Source organism: Impatiens glandulifera, chromosome 5, assembly GCF_907164915.1.
Source record: "Impatiens glandulifera chromosome 5, dImpGla2.1, whole genome shotgun sequence".
NCBI classification, from domain to species: Eukaryota; Viridiplantae; Streptophyta; class Magnoliopsida; order Ericales; family Balsaminaceae; genus Impatiens; species Impatiens glandulifera.
The window spans coordinates 38,524,181-38,545,602 of NC_061866.1; the positions used below are offsets into that span (position 1 = coordinate 38,524,181).

General features: G+C 31.5%; 2 protein-coding genes across 2 annotated transcripts; both read right to left on the reverse strand.

Moving 5' to 3' along the window:
• Positions 1 to 7,562: 7,562 nt before the first annotated feature.
• On the reverse strand, positions 7,563 to 9,974 carry LOC124938359 (pirin-like protein). Its single transcript, XM_047478782.1, has 7 exons — positions 9,740 to 9,974; positions 9,613 to 9,662; positions 9,499 to 9,537; positions 9,394 to 9,422; positions 9,240 to 9,302; positions 9,011 to 9,114; positions 7,563 to 8,055 (listed from the first exon to the last, which is right to left on the reverse strand). The coding sequence occupies exons 1-7, from the start codon at positions 9,940 to 9,942 to the stop codon at positions 7,566 to 7,568; spliced, it is 978 nt and encodes a 325-aa protein (XP_047334738.1). The 5' UTR covers positions 9,943 to 9,974; the 3' UTR covers positions 7,563 to 7,565.
• A 3,316-nt stretch (positions 9,975 to 13,290) lies between these two features.
• Positions 13,291 to 17,698, reverse strand: LOC124938433 (trafficking protein particle complex subunit 3-like). The gene is made up of 6 exons (XM_047478873.1): positions 17,548 to 17,698; positions 16,422 to 16,512; positions 16,159 to 16,256; positions 15,955 to 16,054; positions 14,710 to 14,892; positions 13,291 to 13,589 (listed from the first exon to the last, which is right to left on the reverse strand). The coding sequence occupies exons 2-6, from the start codon at positions 16,479 to 16,481 to the stop codon at positions 13,467 to 13,469; spliced, it is 564 nt and encodes a 187-aa protein (XP_047334829.1). The 5' UTR covers positions 16,482 to 16,512; positions 17,548 to 17,698; the 3' UTR covers positions 13,291 to 13,466.
• Positions 17,699 to 21,422: the final 3,724 nt, after the last annotated feature.

Here is a 21,422-nt window from a genome sequence, read left to right on the forward strand (position 1 = left end):
TATAAAATTGTTTTTTGCTTCAAAATTCCCAACACGCTTCTCCTCGGAGTGCGGTTAATCCCCGCAGATTAAGCACATAACCCGTAAACACACTTAGCTAGTTAACCGGACAGGCAGAACTTGCCGCCTAACGAGCTCAAACTTAGGAACTCAGGGAGGCTTAGGATATCCACAATTTGTTACTGCTATGCTAGAAGTAGGGATATGTCTTCACACTTTAATTACCAATTTGGACTGAAAACTGTCTATTACTTAACATTGTTTGCAACCGGTTTATGTTAGAAATGTTAGTGGACAATCGATGAATTCTCTCACAAAGTCAGGATAATAAGATTAAAAAGGGGAAGATAGTTTTTATTTCATTTCATCTTCTTTATTCAAATACAATTATTCTATTTATACTAGAAAAAAACACTTAAACTTCTAAAATATCTGTGACTTTTAAACGGTTAGAATTAATGCTTATTAAGAAACTTATTAAACAAAAGATAATAACTTCTAATATTAACTAAACATTTAAACTTTTAGGTGACTTTTCAATTTCTTAATTAATTTTATTTTCAACACTCCCCTATAAAATTAATTTTTCTTTGTGATTCCAAACATACTTCTCATTCTGCTGAAAACTTTCACTCCAAGAGGCTTCTCCAAGAGGCTTCGTAAAAATATATACAATTTATCAACATTTCACATATTCAAGTCTAATATCCTTTTCGTAATACTCTCTCAGATGAAGTGATAGTGCGTATCGATGTGTTTACTTCGATCATGAAAAATGATTCATTGCTAAAGTTTGAGCAGACTTGTTGTCGACAAAAGTTGTGGTCGCTTCATTTTTTGACAAACCTATCTTCTTCAACTTTCTTCTTAGCCATATTGCGTGAAAAGCACATGTTATCACTGCGGCATATTCAGCTTCACAAGATGATAATGAGTCTATTGTTTGTTTCTTCGAACTCCACGAAATTGCATTAGACCCCATAAAAAATAAAAATTTAGTTGTGCTCTTCCGATCATCTATATCACTAGCAAAATCACTATCAAAATATCCAATAAGTTGAAATTCATTGGAAAATGAATAAAGAAGTCCAAAATCAACATTACCTTTCAAATATCTTAAAATCCACTATGTCGCCTTCATGTGCTCCGTCGTGTCACCTCCATGAATCGATTAATAATTCTCACACTAAAAAGAATATATGGTCTAGTACATGTCAAATACCTTAGACATCCAACGAGACTTTTGAATAGTGTGGGATCCACCTTTTCTCCTTTTTCATTCTTGCTCAATTTTGCTTCAACCTCCATAGGGTAGCCATCGATTTACTATTCGACATATTGAATCTATCTAGAACTTCATTCACATATTCTTTTTGCCTAACAAAGATTCCATCATCCGATTGATGCACTTCTAATCTAAGGTTAAATGACATTAAGCCAATATTTGTCATCTCAAATTCTCGGGCCATAATATCATTCTTCAAATCTTCAAAGAGACTCGAATTATTTCCAGTGAAAATAAGATCATCCACGTAGAGGAAAATGAACAAACAATCTCCATTTTTATCCATTTTCACATAAAGTGCATACTCATGTGGACATCTTTCAAATTCTTTCTCACGAAAATAAACATTAATCCGACTATACAATGTTCGAGGCGCTGGTTTGAGACCGTACAAAACCCTCTTCAACTTTAACACATTTCCTTCTTACCATTTCATTATATAGCCTTCTGGTTGCTCCAAAAAAACATCCTCCTTAAGGAAACCGTTAAGAAATATTGACTTTATGTCCAACTCGAATATTTTCCAATTTCTTTGTGCCGCTAGTGAAACAAAAAATATAATTGTTTCTAGACGAGGAACTGGAGCAAATACTCATCATAGTCCACTATGTGTCGTTGTGCATACCCTTTGACGGCTAATCTCACTTTATATTTTTCGACAACACCTTTGGAATTTTTTTCTCTTTGAATATCCACTTGACACCAATGGAATTCTGACCCGCTGGAAGAGAAGTGAGTTCTCATGTATCATTTCTTTCAATGGCTCGAATCTCATCTTTCATGACTTGTCTCCATTTCTTCTCCTTACTAGCCTCTTCAAAACTCAAAGGAGTTGTTTATGCTAAAAGATACAGCATAAAGACATCATTCACTACCTCTGTATTCTCGTAAAGTTCTTGGATAGTTCTCATCCTTCGTGATTTTTCATTATGGCTTCCACTTGATGAAGATGCACTAGAAGATGTGTTCGGTATCATCGTATGAACTGTGGGCTGTCATGTTTCTTCTCCTTGTTTGTCCTCATCCAAGAATATGAAGAACTTGTTGACAAAATCTTCATTAACTTCCCAATTCCAAGAAGAATCTTTATCAAACTTCACACCACGACTCAAAGCAATATTTCTGTTGACAAGGTTGTAGAAATTGCAACCCTTTGATTTTCTGTCATAGCTGATGAACACAAACTTTCGTTTCTATCATTAAGTTTGGTCCTCTCTTGCTCCGGCATATGCTTTTAGGCAATACTCTAAAAAATTATTAGGTGAGATACATCTGGCTTCTTTCCGCTTTAAACTTCAATTGGTGTTAGGTGAGATACACTACACAAGCCACTACTTTCGCCCAAAATTCTTTTGGCATCTTCTTATGTTTCATAATGCTCCGAGCCATGTTGAGGATTGACTGGTTCTTCCTTTCAAACACTCCATTTTGCTATGGGGATTTTGGAGCTGTGAGAAAATGCCTAAATGTCATTTTCTTCACAAAAACAGTTAAAGGCATTAAAAGTAAAATCTCCACCTCTATCGATTCTCAACGCCTGAATCATATAGTCAGACTCTTTCTCCACCAAAGTTTTGAAATTCTTAAAAGTATCAAAACTCTTAGATTTTTCTTTCAAGAAATAAACCCAAGTCTTCCAGTTAAAATTGTCGATAAAAAATAAGAAATAATTAATTTTACCATAAGACGATAGTTTGATCGATCCACACACACTGGCATAAATTAATTCAAGCGACTTCGTTGCTCTTGACATTGCTTCCTTCAAAAATCTTTCTCTTGCATGTTTTCCTAGAAGACACGCGTCACAAAGTTTATCTGGATGATTGATCAAAGACATCCCTTCATCATTTTCTTTTCGGACATTCTTTTTAGGCCACTGAAATTGAGATGTCCCATCCTCATGTTCCAACACCATGTTGTATCTGTCACACACACTTGCAAGCAATTTGTCCATTCAATTTGAATAAGGAACGAAAACATCTTATTCTTCGACATCGTCACCTTCGCAATTAGGACAACGCTTTCGTCTTGTAGTTAAAGATTACAATGCTTTATTAAAATCTGGTAGCTTCTTTCCATGAGTTGCTCCAAACTCAAAATATTACTTTAAAATTTAAGGACATAATATACATCGGAAATAAACTTGTGTGTATCATCCTTCAACCAAATCAAAATGGTACATTTGCCTTCAATCTCGATTTTCAAAGCATCTCCAAACGTGATATTTTTTGTTGTCTTTTCTTCAATCTCAACAAATTTCGACTTGTCGCCACACATGTGGTTACTCACACCGTTTTCAAGATACCATTGAATTTCTCCTCCAATAAATTTTTGATTTAGCGCCAATAACAACGTCGACTCCTCCGTTTCTTTCTCTTATGTCAAACTAACTTCTACTTTTGCACCCTCAACATATTAGTAGTTACGAGCATAATGACCCAATTTGTGACAAATGTAACACTCAACGCGTGACTTTTCGTATCCCTTCTCATATCTGTCACTTTCTTAACCTCGTTCGCATCCTCTTTCTCTTCCTCTACCACTACCTCACAGATATCCTCGAGGCCTTTAAACATTTGCTCTCTCGACGTGTGTATTTTTGCCACGTCCTTGACCGCCACCACGAGAATAACCTTGATTGCGGCCTCAATGAACTACGCTCCCCTTTTCTCCAAATGAATGCTTGATTAGAAGGCTTTCTCCAAAGGTTCCTTCTTGTGTTTGTTCATCCGTTCTTCGTGCACCCATAACGATCAATTTAATTCGTCGATTGAGAGTTTCTCCAAATGTATATTCTCTTCAATTGCAACCACTACATGGTCAAATCTTTGATGTAGAGAACATAAAATTTTCTCGATTACTCGAACGTCTTCTATGCTTTCACCATTTCGCTTCATCTAGTTGATGATATATAAGATCCGTGTGAAATAGTCTGAAATAGACTCCGATGCTTGTTGATGAAGAGCTTCAAATTCTTCCCGTAAAATCTGAAGCCGCACCTTTTTTACCTATAATTTCTCATGCCTCCTTCGACGTTGAGGCATTTACTACTTTCTCAAAAGTAGCATCATCCAGACACTGATGGATGATAGAAAGGGCATACTGATCCTTCTTTTTGTTCTTCTCGAACGCTTGAATCAGGCCCAAAGTCGTATCCTCATCGGGTTCGACAATTCCACTACTTACGATTTCCCATGCACCTTGGGAACCGAGTAACGACTTTATTCGGATAGACCAACTATCATAGTTGTCCTTGTAAGACACGAATATTGGAATATCAAAGACATTCTTGCTCTGATATCACTTTGTTAGAAATGTTAGTGGGCAATTAACGTATTCTCTCACAAACTTAGGATAATAAGATTAAAAAGGGAAGAGTTTTTTTTATTTCATTTCATCTTATTTCTGCAAATACAGTTATTCTATTTATACTAAAAAAATAACTCTTAAACTTCTAAAACCTCCTAAGACTCTCAAATGGTCAGAATTAATACTTATAAAACTATTAAAATAAAATTAGTTAGGCCTTGTTCGGATTCAGGTTTTTTTAAAAACCTAGAGGGAGAAAAAAAATAATGATTGGTGATGATTTTGAGGAGGTGGTGATTATTTTTGATAAAAAGACTTAAAGGGTATTGGTATATATAAATAAAATATAAAATAATAATTTAAAATAGAGAGTATTTTAGTATTTTGGTTAATAAAATGAGTGATGTGATTGTTGAAAAATGATTGATTTGAAAATTGATTTTGGTTGATTTTTTTTAAAAACTCAAAGAGAACAAGCCCCTAGACCACCCACAGTAAGAGTTAAATAATGTGTTAAATGGGGGACTAAATGGTGCAGCAGGGTACAAATGGGTATCAAATTTTAATACCGGCGCAAATTTTATTTCCAGCTGATGTGGCCCAATGACAGCGCGCCAAGTGGCAGCGCTGGTGGGTTATTTTTTGTTTTGTTTTCTTTTTTAAATACTACTTTTGCATAATAATTGATCAAAATAAAAAATATATATATATATCATTATTTTTTATTTTTCGAGATCTATAAATAGAGACTTGGTTTGTGTCAATTGGACACCAAAAAATTTCTGAAATTTTCCACCATATTATCATCCTTGTTTGTATCACTTTTCTTTTGAAATCTTCAAACTCTTTCATGGATCCTTCACAAAACTACAACTTCTTTATAAATTACTTTCCAAATCAAGCTCAAAACCCAAATATACAACCTTCGAACCAAAACATTGAACGTCCGAAAGATCCCATGAATACCGGAATCCATCCTAATTTTCCACAACAATATATGATGCCAACCAACTTTGTCATGCAATACCCGTATAACTATCCTTATATGCCTTATGGCTATCCACCTATCTCTGAAAATAACTTTAATGTCGCTCATACCAACTATCCAAACAGTGAACAACCAAATGATTTAAACACACTCTGTTTCAGTAGTGGTTCAACTAATATTCCCAAATTTTGTACACAAATATCTCTAGGGGATGTTGATGGGAATACCCCCAACCACTTTTCTTGCTCCAACCCAACAATCAACCCGAAAATCATACGATCCTTGGAGCACGAAGGACAACAAAGCTTTACTAAATGGTTATTTCCATTTTGTATGTTTGATTTATTAAGTGATGAATAATATTGTTTGTGGTTTAAAAAAATGAAATTATGTGTGTATATGTTTAAATGATATGGAAGTGAGAGAAAATGAAAAAATAATTTTGATACCTTGAATAACACTCTGCTGTAGAACATGCTAAAAAGTGAGTGTTAAAATAGGTGTTAAGCTAGTGTGGCAAGATATTAAATGAAAAAATTTAATACCTATAGATAGTCTTTAGTGCTCTCAGTTGAGAAGACCAACTGGGGTCAATTATGGGAATCTTGACTTGTTTTCACTTAATTTGAAAGACACCTAGGAAATGACTTGGATTAAAATAAAATAAAAACTGTTAATATTTTTTTCCATATACATTTTGTAGGCATAAATAAAATATTTCTGGTACATAATTAAATTGGACACCTTAAATCAAGTTACTGGTTAAGCAACAATATTCTTTCCATATTTGTAATTGTTTATTTTTCTATTTTTTTTAACTTTGTGGCTCTTATTATAATTAATGGTATTATACCCTAAAGATATTTATTTATGTTGATTTTTTATTGTTATTACATTGAAAATGTCAAAATCTTTATTTTCTCACATTTTCAATGTTTGAAGATCATTTTAAAGTAATAACAAGAAAAATGAGAAAAAAAAAACTAAATCAGAAGATTTGTTCATGTTCATCAGACAATTAAAAAAAAAACTGAACTGATAAGGTTGTATTTTTTTTCTTTATTATAATTAAACTATTTTGTTTGTTAATCAAAAAAGAAACATAAGATGTTGCAATTAAAGATTACAATTATAATCTGCCATGTGATTAATTTTAGATCCAAAATTGTGTCTTTGCACTGATTCAATCATGATTTCTTCTCCAACAATAATAAACACAATTAAATATATAACACCACTAATATATTTATTTGTTTGTGTTCTTCACATTTAAAAAATATTACGTTTATTTATTTATAATAATAATATGAATTTTAATATATATTATATAACAATATTTTCTTATATAATTTTATCATAATTTTTTTTCTTTAAAACATATGGTATAACCAATACCACTGAGATTCTATGAAATCGAAAGAACGCGGCGAGAAATAAATGCACTTCTTGCCTCCATTCTCATCCTTAGTTGCAAGTCATTGTAATTTGTAATAGACCCAAAGAAAATGTTTTGTTGAAATAAATCATCTTTTAGGATGGTCTTCAAAAGAGAGAATACTATGTAAAGATTGAAAATTTATTATATTTTGTTTTATTGATATGTATCTTACTAAGAGTAAGAGATGTGTAAATTGAGAAAATGTATGCGGAGTTTATAAAATTCAAAGGACATATAAAGACATGTTTATTTTAGTTTAGGTCATCTTTAGTTCAAATTACTATAAATATGATATTATTATTTATTTATATATATATATATATATAATAGTACTATTAAAAACACAGTTTACAATAAAGAAAATTAAATTAGAAAATTACATCAGCACAAGTAAATAGAATCCAACAAGTTCTGGCTTTCTAGAAGCTTTTCTTTCTATTTGACATATGAAATCTTTTCAATACTTTCTATGAGGCCAAAATGTATTATTCTTTTATTTTATTTAAAAAAACATTTTAAACCATAAACAAATCTGACCATACACACTACTTAGAATTCCAAGATCTGGCCTTCTCAAACCCATTCTTAGCATGTCGATAGTCTTGAAAAGCCTGTTCAATTTCAGCTTGAGTGTTCATCACAAAAGGACCATACTGAGCTATGGGCTCGTTGATTGGCTGACCCGCGATGAGCACGAATCTCAACTCGTGGTCAGCCGACTTGTTCCAGACACTGAGACCCTGGCCGGGACCCAGCACCAAAACATGGTGGGCAGAGACGGGGGCGGATTTGGATATACCGAAAACGCCCTCGTCACCTTCGATTATGTAGATGAAGGAGTTCCATGACTCTGGAATAGTTTGATGGAGGTGGGAACCTGGTTTGATGGTGAAATCAAGGTACATTGTGGGTGTTCTTGTGTAAACTGGTGACTTTACTCCCATTGATTCACCTGCTATCACCTTTACTGAAACTCCATCTTTTTCTGCTTTTGATATCTCTTCTTTTAGTAATTCTTGATAATTAGGTTCAATCCTGCACATCAAAACACACAAATAAATCTATATACTTATTACTCTTACATTACTTGTATTACAATGAAATGTTTCTTTCCTCTATCTATATATAGATTTACATGACTTGGGTCGATCTAAATTTTTAAGATAATTGACAGAGTTAAGATTTAAAATCTACTCGGGTTAAAACTTTTCAAAAAATATATATAAACTACAATGATAATAATATAAACAAGAAAACAAAATCTAATTAGATCGCTTAATTATATACATTTAAAAACATTTTGGGTCACTCGAGCTACAACACAGATAAATTCGCCCTTGAGAATGAACACATTTTTCTCCTATGCTCTTGGAGTTTTCTTATGTAGCAAGTAATAATAAGTGATTGGTTTTATGATATCAAATTAAATAAATAAATAATACTGTCATTTAGATAATTAATATATACAAGAATTTGTTTTACTAAAATGAAAAAAAAATCTAAATTATGATCCAAAAATTAATTAAAATCATGATCTAGAAAAAGAAATATACTAAACAAAAAAAAAAAAACTATTTTCAGTTTTTAACTATAGAGACATTTTCAAGGAGATTAACAAAAATATAGCTCATTACCTTTTATAGTTATTTGATAAAAGATTAGAATTATTATATGATTGATTGTAGTCAAAGATAAGCAACAAAATAAAAGTTATTATTTTTTAATTTTAAAAAATTAGCATAACCCATAATCATTACTCCACTCCCATTTAAAATTAAAAATAAAACTTAAATATCTTCTAAACAATACTTTTATATTTGAAATTCTAAATGATTAGTTAAATTATTTGATTGAAGAATAATTTATTTGAAGTTATTGGCCCCATATAAAATTTAAAATTTGTGTATGGATCTTGTCTATATTTAGATCTAGTTTTAAAATATGGTAACATAAAATTAGTAAAAGATTGAGAAAGATTGAAAGAAATTACATTTTATCCTTGGAGGCAAGATTAATCCACAATTGAAGTCCTTTTTGAGCACCTTGACCTGCAGGCATCTCTGAATGAATTATACCTCTACCTGCTGTCATCCACTATCATCATCAAACAAACAAACAAAAATATTAGGTCAAATCTTCAATTCCATCACCCACAAAAACCTAACATAATCTATGATCAAAAGAAGATGAAATTCATCACTCATGATATATATATGCACCTGAACATCTCCAGTTCTTATTGTACCCTTATGTCCAGCAAAATCTTGATGAGTAAAAGCCCCCTGTTATATATCCAACAATCTCAATCTCAATCTCTTCTTTTGTTCATAATCTAATCTACTCTAACTATTTCAAATGTGTTCATCACAATACCTGCAACATATATGTAACAGTCTCAAAACCTGCAAAAGTAACAAGAAAGATGAGACAGATTGAACAATTGAAACCTAAAAACGGTTATACAAAAGAAATTCACACCTCGATGTGGATGATCAGGAAATCCAGCAGGAGCAGAAACTGTAACAACAGAGATAATGAATCATATCATTCGCTAGAACAACAGATCTCAAATTCATTCAACAACATACATACCTGTAAATTCATCTAACAATAGAAACGGATCCAATGACTTCAATTCTGGTCTGAAATTCAGAAATTCAAAAATTCAAATTACAAATCATTTCAGACACAAATGTTAATAAGATCTAGAGAAATTTACCGTCCAATGCTTCTCCTAACAACAGCTCCATTTCCTTCGCTTTGAGCCTTCGCTAGAACCTTCTTCACAACTAATCTCGGCTTATCGAAATCGGAAGTTTGACTGCTTGAAGATGAAGAAGAAGACATGATGATTCCTCTCTTCTTGATTGCTTGATTATTACAGAAACTGAACAATAATCTATGAACTAGTAAAGATCTCATATGCAAACGGATAATTACGTTTTTATAATTGTGAATCCTCTGTTTTATCATTTCTTCCCTATTTATACAAATTTGATAAGGAGAGATGACTAAATTACAATAATGCCCTTTCTCGTTTTAAATTGTAGTCAACTATAGACCAGATCATAAATCTATTTTTTTAATACAGATTATTTAATTTTTTTTGAATCGATTTTATATTATTAAATTAGGTGTTACACAACCATGCGCAATTATTATGTAATCAATTTATTATATATAGTTTTTTAATATAGAAAGGTGACATATATCTGACGCCAGTGCTTTGTAATAATTTATTATTATTATAATTTATATTTTTAAATTGAAAAAATAAATAAAATTTCATGAATAACCTAAAGATGTTATATTTGTATTATTTAAATAATTCAACTTAATTAACATTATTAATATTATTTAATTTATTAATTAAAATATTAAAATTATTAATTTTTTATTTTATCATCATATATTAATACATTTTAAATATTTTATTAAAAAATAAATAATCTTATTATTAATTATTATTTTTAAATAACTCAAGTTATAACTTAAACCCCCAATCCTAACCAGCCCAAAAATTAACATAATCTGATTTCTAAATAAACATAATTTTATTTATCAGACTAATACAATATTTTTCTTTTTCAAATTGATACTTTAACTTTTTATCTTTTAAGATTATTATATTTTGAATTATCATATATTGATAAAGTAAGTTAATTATAAATGGATAAAAATTATGAAAGTAAAAAGTGATATTATTTTTTAAGAAATGAGTAAAGTAAATGATATTTTTAAATTTTATATTTTAACTTTTTAATTTCAAGATTTTTATAATTTGAATTATCATAAATTGGTAAATTAATATTTTTTCTTCTACAAATATTATTTTATTATAATTATTTTTTAAAATTGTTAAAGTTAATATATTGGTTTGTAGTATAAAAAGTTTACTTAAGAATTTGATTAAGACAAAAAAATTTGAAGTTTGATTTTTATTATAAACTCAGAAGATTGATTAAAGCCAAGGATTGTGAGTGTTTGTATTAGTTTTTTAAATTAAAAAAAATATATATATAATATATTTTTTAATGTGTATAAAATAAATATTTTTTTTAATGTGAAATGTATATAAAATAAATAATTTTTTACAAATTTTTGAACGATATTATAGAAAATTTAATTGGTTGATAAATGTTTTATGCTAAATAATTATTTTATTAATTTTTAGGCAAAGTGATAAAATAAATATATATTTCATAAAAACTAATTTGAATGCATCATGAAGAATCATGCTAAAAAGAAATAAAAATCCCTAAATTATATATATATGTGGTGTGAAACTAAGATTATAAAAAGAGAATTAAATCAAATGAGATAGTCAATGTAGTACGTAGATGAATACTAAAATAATAAATTTTCATTTATGTAATTGTCAATTGCCACGTTTCTATTTTGGGCAAATTTTATCTTATTGTAATTCTAACATTATTATAGGTGTTCAATATAAAATAATATCATAAAATTATAACATAATTTTTATTTATTTACTTACTTATTATTAAAATTTAATTTTTGTCTTTAAAATAATTTATAATAATACACTGACTATTTTATTTATTTATTTTACTTTGCTTATTTAATATTTTTTCCTCAATAAAAGTAACTTGAAAAATAAATTAGTAATTAACTCAAACCTAATAGACATAATTCAAATTGAACTCAACCACTCCATCTGATTTAATTAATATCAAATATGTTTATTTCAGATTAAAATGACATCAACTTAAAATAAAAATAAATTAAACAAAAAATCTACATACACAAATCCTATTTTCTTAATCAGGTTAAACAAGTAATTTCGACCGGAATTAAAATATACATTACTCTAATCTGAATTTTTTTCGTGTTCAGTTCGAATAGTGTTTTCGTGTTAATCAAAAACTGTCTGTCCTAAATATTAGCATTAATTAACATCATTAAATATATTTTGAACTAAAATCATTTATAATACACTCAGATTGAAAACATTTAAGAATAGTTAGTTAGACTCATGAGTAATAATTTAATCCAGTTTGAATTCCAATTACTTAATATGCATATATTTATAATTTAAATAATTTGAATAGCAGGTCAGACTGAATAAACGTGTCACACCTTCTTACTATTTTGTTATATATTATTAACCAAAAATCGAGATATATAAAAATAGCGGCTGAACCGATCTTATATTTATTTATATGTTTCAAAATTTAACAATGAAATAATATATTAACCTAATAATTAAATATTTTATTATTGTTACTATTAAAAATTTATTTATTTTTAATTTAAGGTCAAACCATACTATCAAAGTATTCAAATAAAAGTTAATTAAAATTTCAATTTATGTTTTAGAAATTATTAATTAATTAACTTTTATCATATTAAATTATTAATTTATAAACTATTTTAATTTTACTATTTTACAAAAGTAAAATTAATTTATATTTATATATTAAAATAAATAATTATTATTCATTCAAATAATTATTATTCATTTAATTAATTTTATAAATATAACTTATTTTAATATTATTGGTTTATTATTATTTTTAAAATTAATTATATATATATATATATATATAAATAATAATAATAATAATATATAACTAATTTTATTTTATAGTAAACTCTTTTAATTTCAAATAGATTCTTTGTTTTACAAATTTATAAATGCGAATAAATCCTTAAAATAATATATATATGGGAGTAAATTCTTTGTGTCTAGTTCAAATGGAAGTAAAAAAAAATCTCAAGAGTTTTACTAAAATAAATAAAATTGGTTAAGAACATTTATAATACATATTTTAGGAGACTAGAATCATTACAATATTTTTTTTTTTGAAAGAACACTTATAATTCATATTTTAGTAGAGTGCATTATTTCCATTAATGGACAATATTTGTATTTCAGATGTCCCCGCTTATTTTTTTAACTGTCCGAAACAACTTTCTAACCGAATTAATCAATATAACCGTAACTGACAGTTTGAGATTTTTGAAACCATTGTCAACAGTTTGAATATGCATTCAGTAAAAAAAACAACCGAACAACTTATATACCCTATTAAAACCCAACAAAATGAAGCAAAGGATGAAGAGTGGAGAACATACATCCCCTTCGAAACAATAATAAGAAAAATCAAAGCAAAGTAAAAAAATGCCTAAAGATCGTCCCCACAAAATAAGTCGGTACTCATTGATAGTAAATATTTAACAAAATAAAGCAAAATTATCTTCATAAAAGATCTAAACCAGGTTGTAAGATAAAATTTTGTGCAAGACTTGAAATGCCATTAGTAAACTAAAAAACATAACTAAAAGTATGTGACAATTCATTCATTCATATGAGATAAACAACAATATAGAAGCTTAAGTTGAACAAGGAAAAACAATAAAATAACAATAACAATAAAAGGCCGAAAGGAAAAAGTCACCTGATTATGAAGAATGTCGAGAAATTACTCATCATCTTTGTAAGGGTACTCCTCTGGGATCTGCTTCAGAAATTTAAGCTGTAGTTCAAACGCATCATCTCCTCTTAGCATATCTCGTAGCCAGGTCACTTCAGTCTTCATGGAAACCTTGTGATAATCGGGTAATCAAGAAAATATGTACATAAATACAGAAACAGAGATAACAAGATAGCCTAGACAAGGATAGAAATGACTACTGATATTCAAGCTGGCAAGAGTGTTTTTTTTCATCTTCGAAATAAAATAAAACAATGCTTGCTAAGGCAGTGCAAACTGCGAAGGGAGGGTGAGTATAGTGTAAGGTAACAGTAGGATATATGTTGGATTGGAAGAATATGTATTATTTGGAGTAATAAATGAAAAAGTGTTTGAATCTAGATTATAAGACATAGGTCATTTCGTCTCATCTACAATTCTTCTACATATAGTAGATCTTTATGTTGGTACGATACCCTGTACGTCAGAGCAATTGAAAAAAAAGATCCAATTCCCTTTTTTTTGAACTATATTTAGTACGTGTCTAAGTTTGGATGAGAAAACGTCTAAAAATTTATATATGAATATATGTCTAGTTAAGTTATGTTTTGAGACTCTATCTCATCTAAATCGATATCCCGCTGAGATACTTCACAAAATAAACAAAAAGAAAAGTGTTTCCAAGGCGAAATTTAATCATCCAGACCCAGATCCAACTCCATCTAAGTGTTTCTAAGTGGGTTGTCATCATACAAGATAGGATAGAAACGACGGTATTCAAGCTTCCGGGAGATTTTTTCTTCGCAAAAAGAAGAGAGTTTATGCTTGTCAAGGGGTGAACATAGTGTTACCGGTAATAGTAAGATATAGTATAAGGGTAGTATGGTAATTAGTAAAGTATATAGTATGTTACACATACACATAGCATGTTTCTCGGAAACACAAATAATGCCACCAAGGCATGATAGCATCGTCACGAAAAATTTACATTTATTATGTTTGTCAAAAATCATAATTATGTAGAAAATCATCTGAATAATGATCCAAAAAATAATTTGATCATAATCGAGATGAAAACTATTTACCCAATGAAAAAAAAAATCTTTTAAAGGGAAAGAAAAAATCATTTTCAATTTTAATTTGACGATTTTCCAATGAGATTCGGTGATTGTGACAAAATATTAGTTTTCAAATAGGCTCACTAAGAAACCAATAGATAATGTGTTTTGAAAAGGTAGACATGTTTGCTTACCATCTCTAGAGCTCCTCTAATAACTCCACTTAAGATGTTGCAATAATGGAGACCTTGGCATGAATCAGGAAGTTCAACAAAATTCACCAAAGGGTTGTCCTCCAAAACAAGACTACAACATGTGCCATCAGCATCCCAGTTTGTAACCGATGCAGTAATCCCCAAGAACATTTTGAAACCAACCTAATATAACAATAACCATTGTTAGCAGCAACAAAAAAATCCCACTTTAAGACAAAGGCAAGATGACCCAAACAAATATCAATTTCTTTTCACACAAACATAGTAATTGTGTAAGAAATCTTCTTGATAAACTTTAAAGTAAATTTAAAGCATAGATGCTTAAGAAAAAAAATATATAAGACTCATTATGAAAATTAGAATATTTAGAAGAAAAAAATACAAAACTAGTACTAACCTTTAATTTTAATCAAATACTGGAAAAATGGGTTCCACATATAACAAATTCAAACTAGGGATCTTATCCAGCAAACAAACATCGTCAAAAAGTTTCATATGCCCTTGCCGAATTTTTATTATAGCCAACACTTGACTGAACAATGTAAAACCATATTCTTACATGAATACTATTAAGCATAACATTAGCTCAAAAGAAAGCACAATTTAACTCAACCAAGGTCCATTTATTTTTTGAAAAAAGTAAGACAACCAAGGTCCATTATTTATACTTAAAACAAAACTGGGAAAAGTCAAAGGCAGCATTGATTTCCTTGGGAAGAAGTAAAAGGAAGTTCAACTTAGCTTGATGATTGAGATGACCAACGTTTACCTCACATGTTCAAGACTTGGTAAAACATTATTGGGTTGTTTTGTTATACATATTTTTCCAGTTAGATCATTATTTGAAAAACTTACATAATTGTTATGTTTTAAAAAAATCACAATGATTTAAAAATGAATATGGATCACATCAAGTTCAAGAAAAAAAAGTCTATATACCAATTGAAGCAAAAAATCAAACTATAATTTGGATCATGGTCGAGAAAAAAAAATCTGAATACCAAATAAAGTAAAAGAAATCTCATTATAAAAAATAAAAACATATACCAAACGAAAAAAATCACTTTCAATTTGAATTTTTTTCAATGAGATCGTGATTGTGACACGATTCTAGCAAAATCCCAGATTTCAAATAGGCTCAGTATTGTTTGAAGTAGAAGACGCACAACAACTCTATAAAAACAAACTTTTAACATTTCAAAAGAGGAAACAGGAACACCATACCTTGGCAATCATTTCAGCTGTTTCCTTGAAGTCGACACATCTGGAGATATTTGATTTTGCTAGAAACTCATCAATGAGACGAATCCCCATATTATATCCCCTGCAACATAAAGAAGTTGAGAGATGTTCATAGGCACATAAATAGCGATATATGTTCATTCAGTATTACACACAAATAACAAGAGAAAAAAGATAAAGACTTACATCTGATCGAGCTGCTTGTTGACTTCTTCAACCTCCTCCAGATCAGTGAGCAGCTGGCGCACAATTGCTCCATATGTAAGAGTGAAGAGCTCAGCATTCTGCAATGTTGATAAACACCAGTTCATATCATAAATTAAAGGAATGTGAGTATCATTTTGAATTGGAGGTCAATCTTCAAAATGAAAGATGCTCAAATAAACAAAATCCGATATAACAAACAACAAACAGAAGTTGTGATGTTGTCTAGTGATCTTAAATCTTACCACACGCTCAACACTAGCAAAAATGGCATCTCCAGATCTAGGTGCAGCAGGGGGAGGCATTGAAGAGCCTACTTCCGAAGAGAATTCTAAACTGCAGAAATAGGGGTGAGCAATACCAATTAGATCAATTTCATGATAGCATTGAGCATTTCAGCCTACTCTATTGATCAATTTTAGAGCTTGATCATGTTTCAAAATTTAACTCACAAGGGTTCTTTTCTTCCTTTTTTTAGAAGGGAGAAACCTGGACTAAGTTAGCACAACGTCCTACCGTCATAACCCCCCACTTCAATCAAGGTGTTCTCAGTGAGAATCGAACTTTAGAACGAGTTCAAGGCTCTTATCAATTGAGTTGCGCTAGGTGGGTGTTTTTTTTTATGTTATGGCAATTGGTTTAAGACTTGTTCTAAAACCAAACTCATATTAGTCAAAGCTCACAAATTCTGCTTCACTATTTTAGCTTTTCAATTAGCAAAATTGAGAGGTTAATGAATAAAAAGGAAACCGAAAAGAACCTAAAAATGCCAACATGTTATCATTCTTTCTGATTTCATTCAATTAAGATAATTCTTTCTATAATAGATTGGATCACAGTAGATGGGGTGGTCCAGTTGATTCAATTTGGGCAAACATACACTTAAAGACACAGTACAAAAAAATATAGAACTTTAAGAAGCAACACATTTCTCAATAGGCTAAAAGCAATATGCACTAGATGGAGTTCATTGTGGATCCTTTTCATACACAATCTCATGAAAGGGGGTTCACTCATCACATGGAAAAACACTAATAGTGAATCCTCAAATATCTAGAGATAACCCATAAACTTACTTAGGAGACTGAAGACTGAACCATTGTTCATGTTTATTTATAGATCTACCAGATAAGGACTAGTTAGAAACAATTCAAACAAAAAGGCTTTAAAATCAGAATCAGTTCGAAGACCATGTGGGTTGATTTCCAATTTATCAAGAGTAAGTAAAGATGATGTTTTAAACTCCATATAAGCTTCAGTGTTGATTTTTATCACGAATGAACAGATACTGGAGGGTAGAAAATTCATCAATCTATTGCGATCATTTATACATCAAATTCAACTTCTCGTAACGGGGATAAAGATACGAACCTGGAGTCGTTTCTTCTTCTTCTTCTACTTTAGCAATTCGCGAGGAAGAGGCTCAAAACAGATTTAGGATCGATCGAGAGCCAGAATCAGCCGATCAGACAGAGAAATGAGTATCCTTGTAAGTAGGGCTTTTTTTAATTTCTATCTTCTTTTTCAGTTCAAGCTGACATATCTGGATTAATTGGGAAATTTGATGAAATAACCCTCATAAAATAAAATGGTTATCACCATATATTTATATGTCTTTACTAATTTTTTTATTTTTTCAATTTTGCCCTTTAATTAAAAAAAAATAATAATTGAAATGTTAGTGTCTTTCAGTTTCTTGTCCCCCATTTCCCTCCTCTCCACCAACCAACGTCCTTCATCAGTTTCATCAACTTTCCCCTTCATCAGTTTGATCTCATCAACGTTCTTCATCATCAACGTCATTCCTTCATCATCAACGTCCTTCATCAACAAAACCGGAACGTCTTCAACATTCAGGTTAGTCGCTACCTTCGTCGTTTTATCGCGAAAATGGATGAATGTTTAGGGTTTCGTCGTTTAGAGTCTAGGTTGTAGGTTAGGTCATGGAAGAATGGTTTTAGAGCTTGCCTGATTTGTTTTACGGTGAAATATACATTTGACGAAGGTGACGAAGGCGACAGTGCATCTGTCGCAGGCGACGATGCATCTGTCGCAGACGGGAAATGCATCTCCCGCCTGCGACAGATGCACTGTCGCCTGCGACAGATGCATCGTCGCCTGCGACAAATGCATTTTCCTCCTTGCATTTTCCTCCTTGCAATTAACACTGACTGGACACTGGCACTAACTTCTGTGAATTTTTATCAATTGCAGATCACATGAATGTTGGTGTTTTTCTCCTCTTTGATGGAGACTGGAAAACTGATGATGGTGGTGTTAGTTTTTTTGTCTCAAGTTCGTGTCGTGGTGTGAATGTACCCCGAAATGCTATATATGAAGAATTAGCTTCAATTGTCTATAATTCTATTGGTGTGGACAAATTAAGATATGACTTAGTGTTCAAGGTGAAGTATAATATGTTAATGATGAATTCTCCTCCTACAACAATCATTGGAGATAGCGATGTGGCGTTCTATTTACAAGAACTCTCGTCTTCACTGCCCAATCATCGCGCCCCGCTATGTGTCTCTTTAGTAGAGAAGTCAATACCTTCAACTCAACAAAGTGAAATACCAGAAAATGACATATTTGAGCAGCAAGATATCTTCCCAAGGCAGCGAGATGTATGTGAGCAGCGCGATGTATTTGAGCAGCAAGATGTATTCCCAAGGTAACAAGATGTATCTGAGCAGCAAGATGTGTTTGAGCATCGAGATATATTTGAGCAGCAAGATGTTTTTGAGCAGAGAGATGTATGTGAGGAGCAAGATATTTTTGAGTAGGAAAATGTCTTCCCAAGTCAACCAAGCACTTCACATGTTAGGAAAACATTCAGCCATACTGAGGGAACCAAGCACTACTTCTCATATGAACCACTCGAGATCGAAACACTTGCTCCATTAATTGAAAATTCATTGGAAGTGGGTACGTTTTTTGATAACAAAAAAGAAATACAATTGAGGTTTCATAGACATGCGATGTCTAATCATTTTATCCTTAAAGTGGTGAAGTCAACAAAAAATATTTGGTTTGTAAAATGTATGGCTGAGAACTGCAAGTGGAAATTACGTGCTAAGAAAGGAAAATTCTCGGAGATGTTTGAGATCAGAAAGTTTGTAAAAGAACACACATGCTCAATTTTGACGAGACAAGACAATGTGAGGCAAGCACCATCATGGGTAATTGCGGAGTGTATCAAACGTAAATACATGGACCATCACCATGACCACATGCCTAAAAAATAATGGAAGACATGCATACAAGCTATGGGTTAACTTTGACATATAATAAGGCTTGAAGGTCAAGGGAAAATGCCTTAATGACGGTGCGAGGAACTGTGGAGGATTCCTATGGTAAATTACCATCCTACCTGTTCATGTTGCAAAAGAAGAACCCAGGTACCATAACTGACATCCAGACAGATGAGGAAGGACACTTCAGGTATATGTTCATGTCTCTAGGGGTTTCAATTAGGGATTTCATAGGATGTTGTCGTCCTGTATTGTGCATCGATGCCAGCTTCCTTAAGCACGAATTTGGAGGTCAACTACTGGTTGCGATAGCATTGGATGCGAACGAGCAACTATATCCCGTTGCTTTTGGTGTCGTTGATTCGGAGAATAATAACTCTTGGACATATTTCATGCAATAACTAAGGTTGGCAATTGGATCAGTCCCGGATCTCGTCTTCATATCCGATAGACACCCAAGTATTGCCAACGCCTTGTCCGCGGTTTTTCCAGAAGCACATCACGGTGCATGCACATACCACATCAAAATGAATATAATGGCCAAATTTAAAACTGATAACTGCCATGTTGAGTTTGATTTGGCTTCTCGCGCATACACCGAGTCCACGTTTCAGAAGCATTTTGACAAGATCGGAACTAAAGACCCTAGGATTGCTGAATATTTGGAACAAATTGGAGTGGAGAGATGGAGTCGTGCTTTTTTCCCCGGTTCGCGATACAATCAAATGACAAGTAATTACGCTGAGAGTTTTAATAGTCAGTGCAGAGAAGCTAGGAAATATCTCATAACAACATTAGCTGACTATTTAAGATTCACAATACAAGATTGATTTTATCATAGAAGAGAAAAATCAACCAACCACAACGAACATTTATCTCCATATTATGAAAAGTTATTACGTGAGGAAGGCGAAAATGCTAGATTCTACAGCGTTTATCCACTTAATCGATTTCAGTTCCATGTGCATGACGGTGAATTTGATTTTCAAGTTGACTTGAAGGGTCGAACTTGTACTTGTAGGGTATTTGATATATTCGGTCTTCCTTGTACGCATGCCCTGGCTGCTGCCCGTTTCTGGAAATCGGTTCCATATGAGTTGTGCGCAAGGTTAGAGAATTTATGTTCCATAAGTTATGTTCAATTTATGTTATGTTGAATTTATGTTATGTTCACTGTATAATTTTCAGGTTTTACTCAACTGAATCGTGGTGCATGGCATATGCGGAGACATGTTATCCAGTTTTTCATCATAATGAAGCTTGGAACATTCCCGAACATATCAAGAAACGAGTCTGCCTAAAACCCCCGTGAAGATTAAGAAAGGACGACCAACAACAAAACGTAGATCATCACAAGGTGAGATTCGTAAAGAACGGAGACGGTGCGGCTCATGTGGCGGTCTAGGTCATAACAGAGCAACATGCTCAACAGTGATGCCTGCACCATCTACTGCAAGACCTTCACAATCAAGTGCCCAATCTACACAACCTTCACAATCAAGTGCCCAATCTTTGGCATGCAACTGTTTTTTGTATTTTGATCAAACTGTTTTTGTATTTTGATCAAATTGTTTTTGTATTTTGATCAAACTGTTTTTGTATTTTGATCAAACTGTATTTTGATCATCTGTTGTTAAGTGTTGTTATCTGATGTGGATTGTGTATTGTATTAATAGTAGGACAAAGAGAAATAGCAGGAATGCATATGTCGCAGGCGAAGATGCATCTGTCACAGGCGACATATGCATTGTCGTCTGCGACAGATGCACTATCGCCTGCGACATATGCACTGTCGTCTGCGACAGATGCATCGTCGTCTGCGACAGATGCATTTATGTTCTGTGCTTAATTATATATATACTACATTATATTTATACTACATTATATAACCATTTGCATTCAAAATAATAAAATTGCTAACTAAATTACATTCAAAAATACATATGGTTTACATTCAAAAATACATATGGTTTACATTCAAAAATATACATAGCT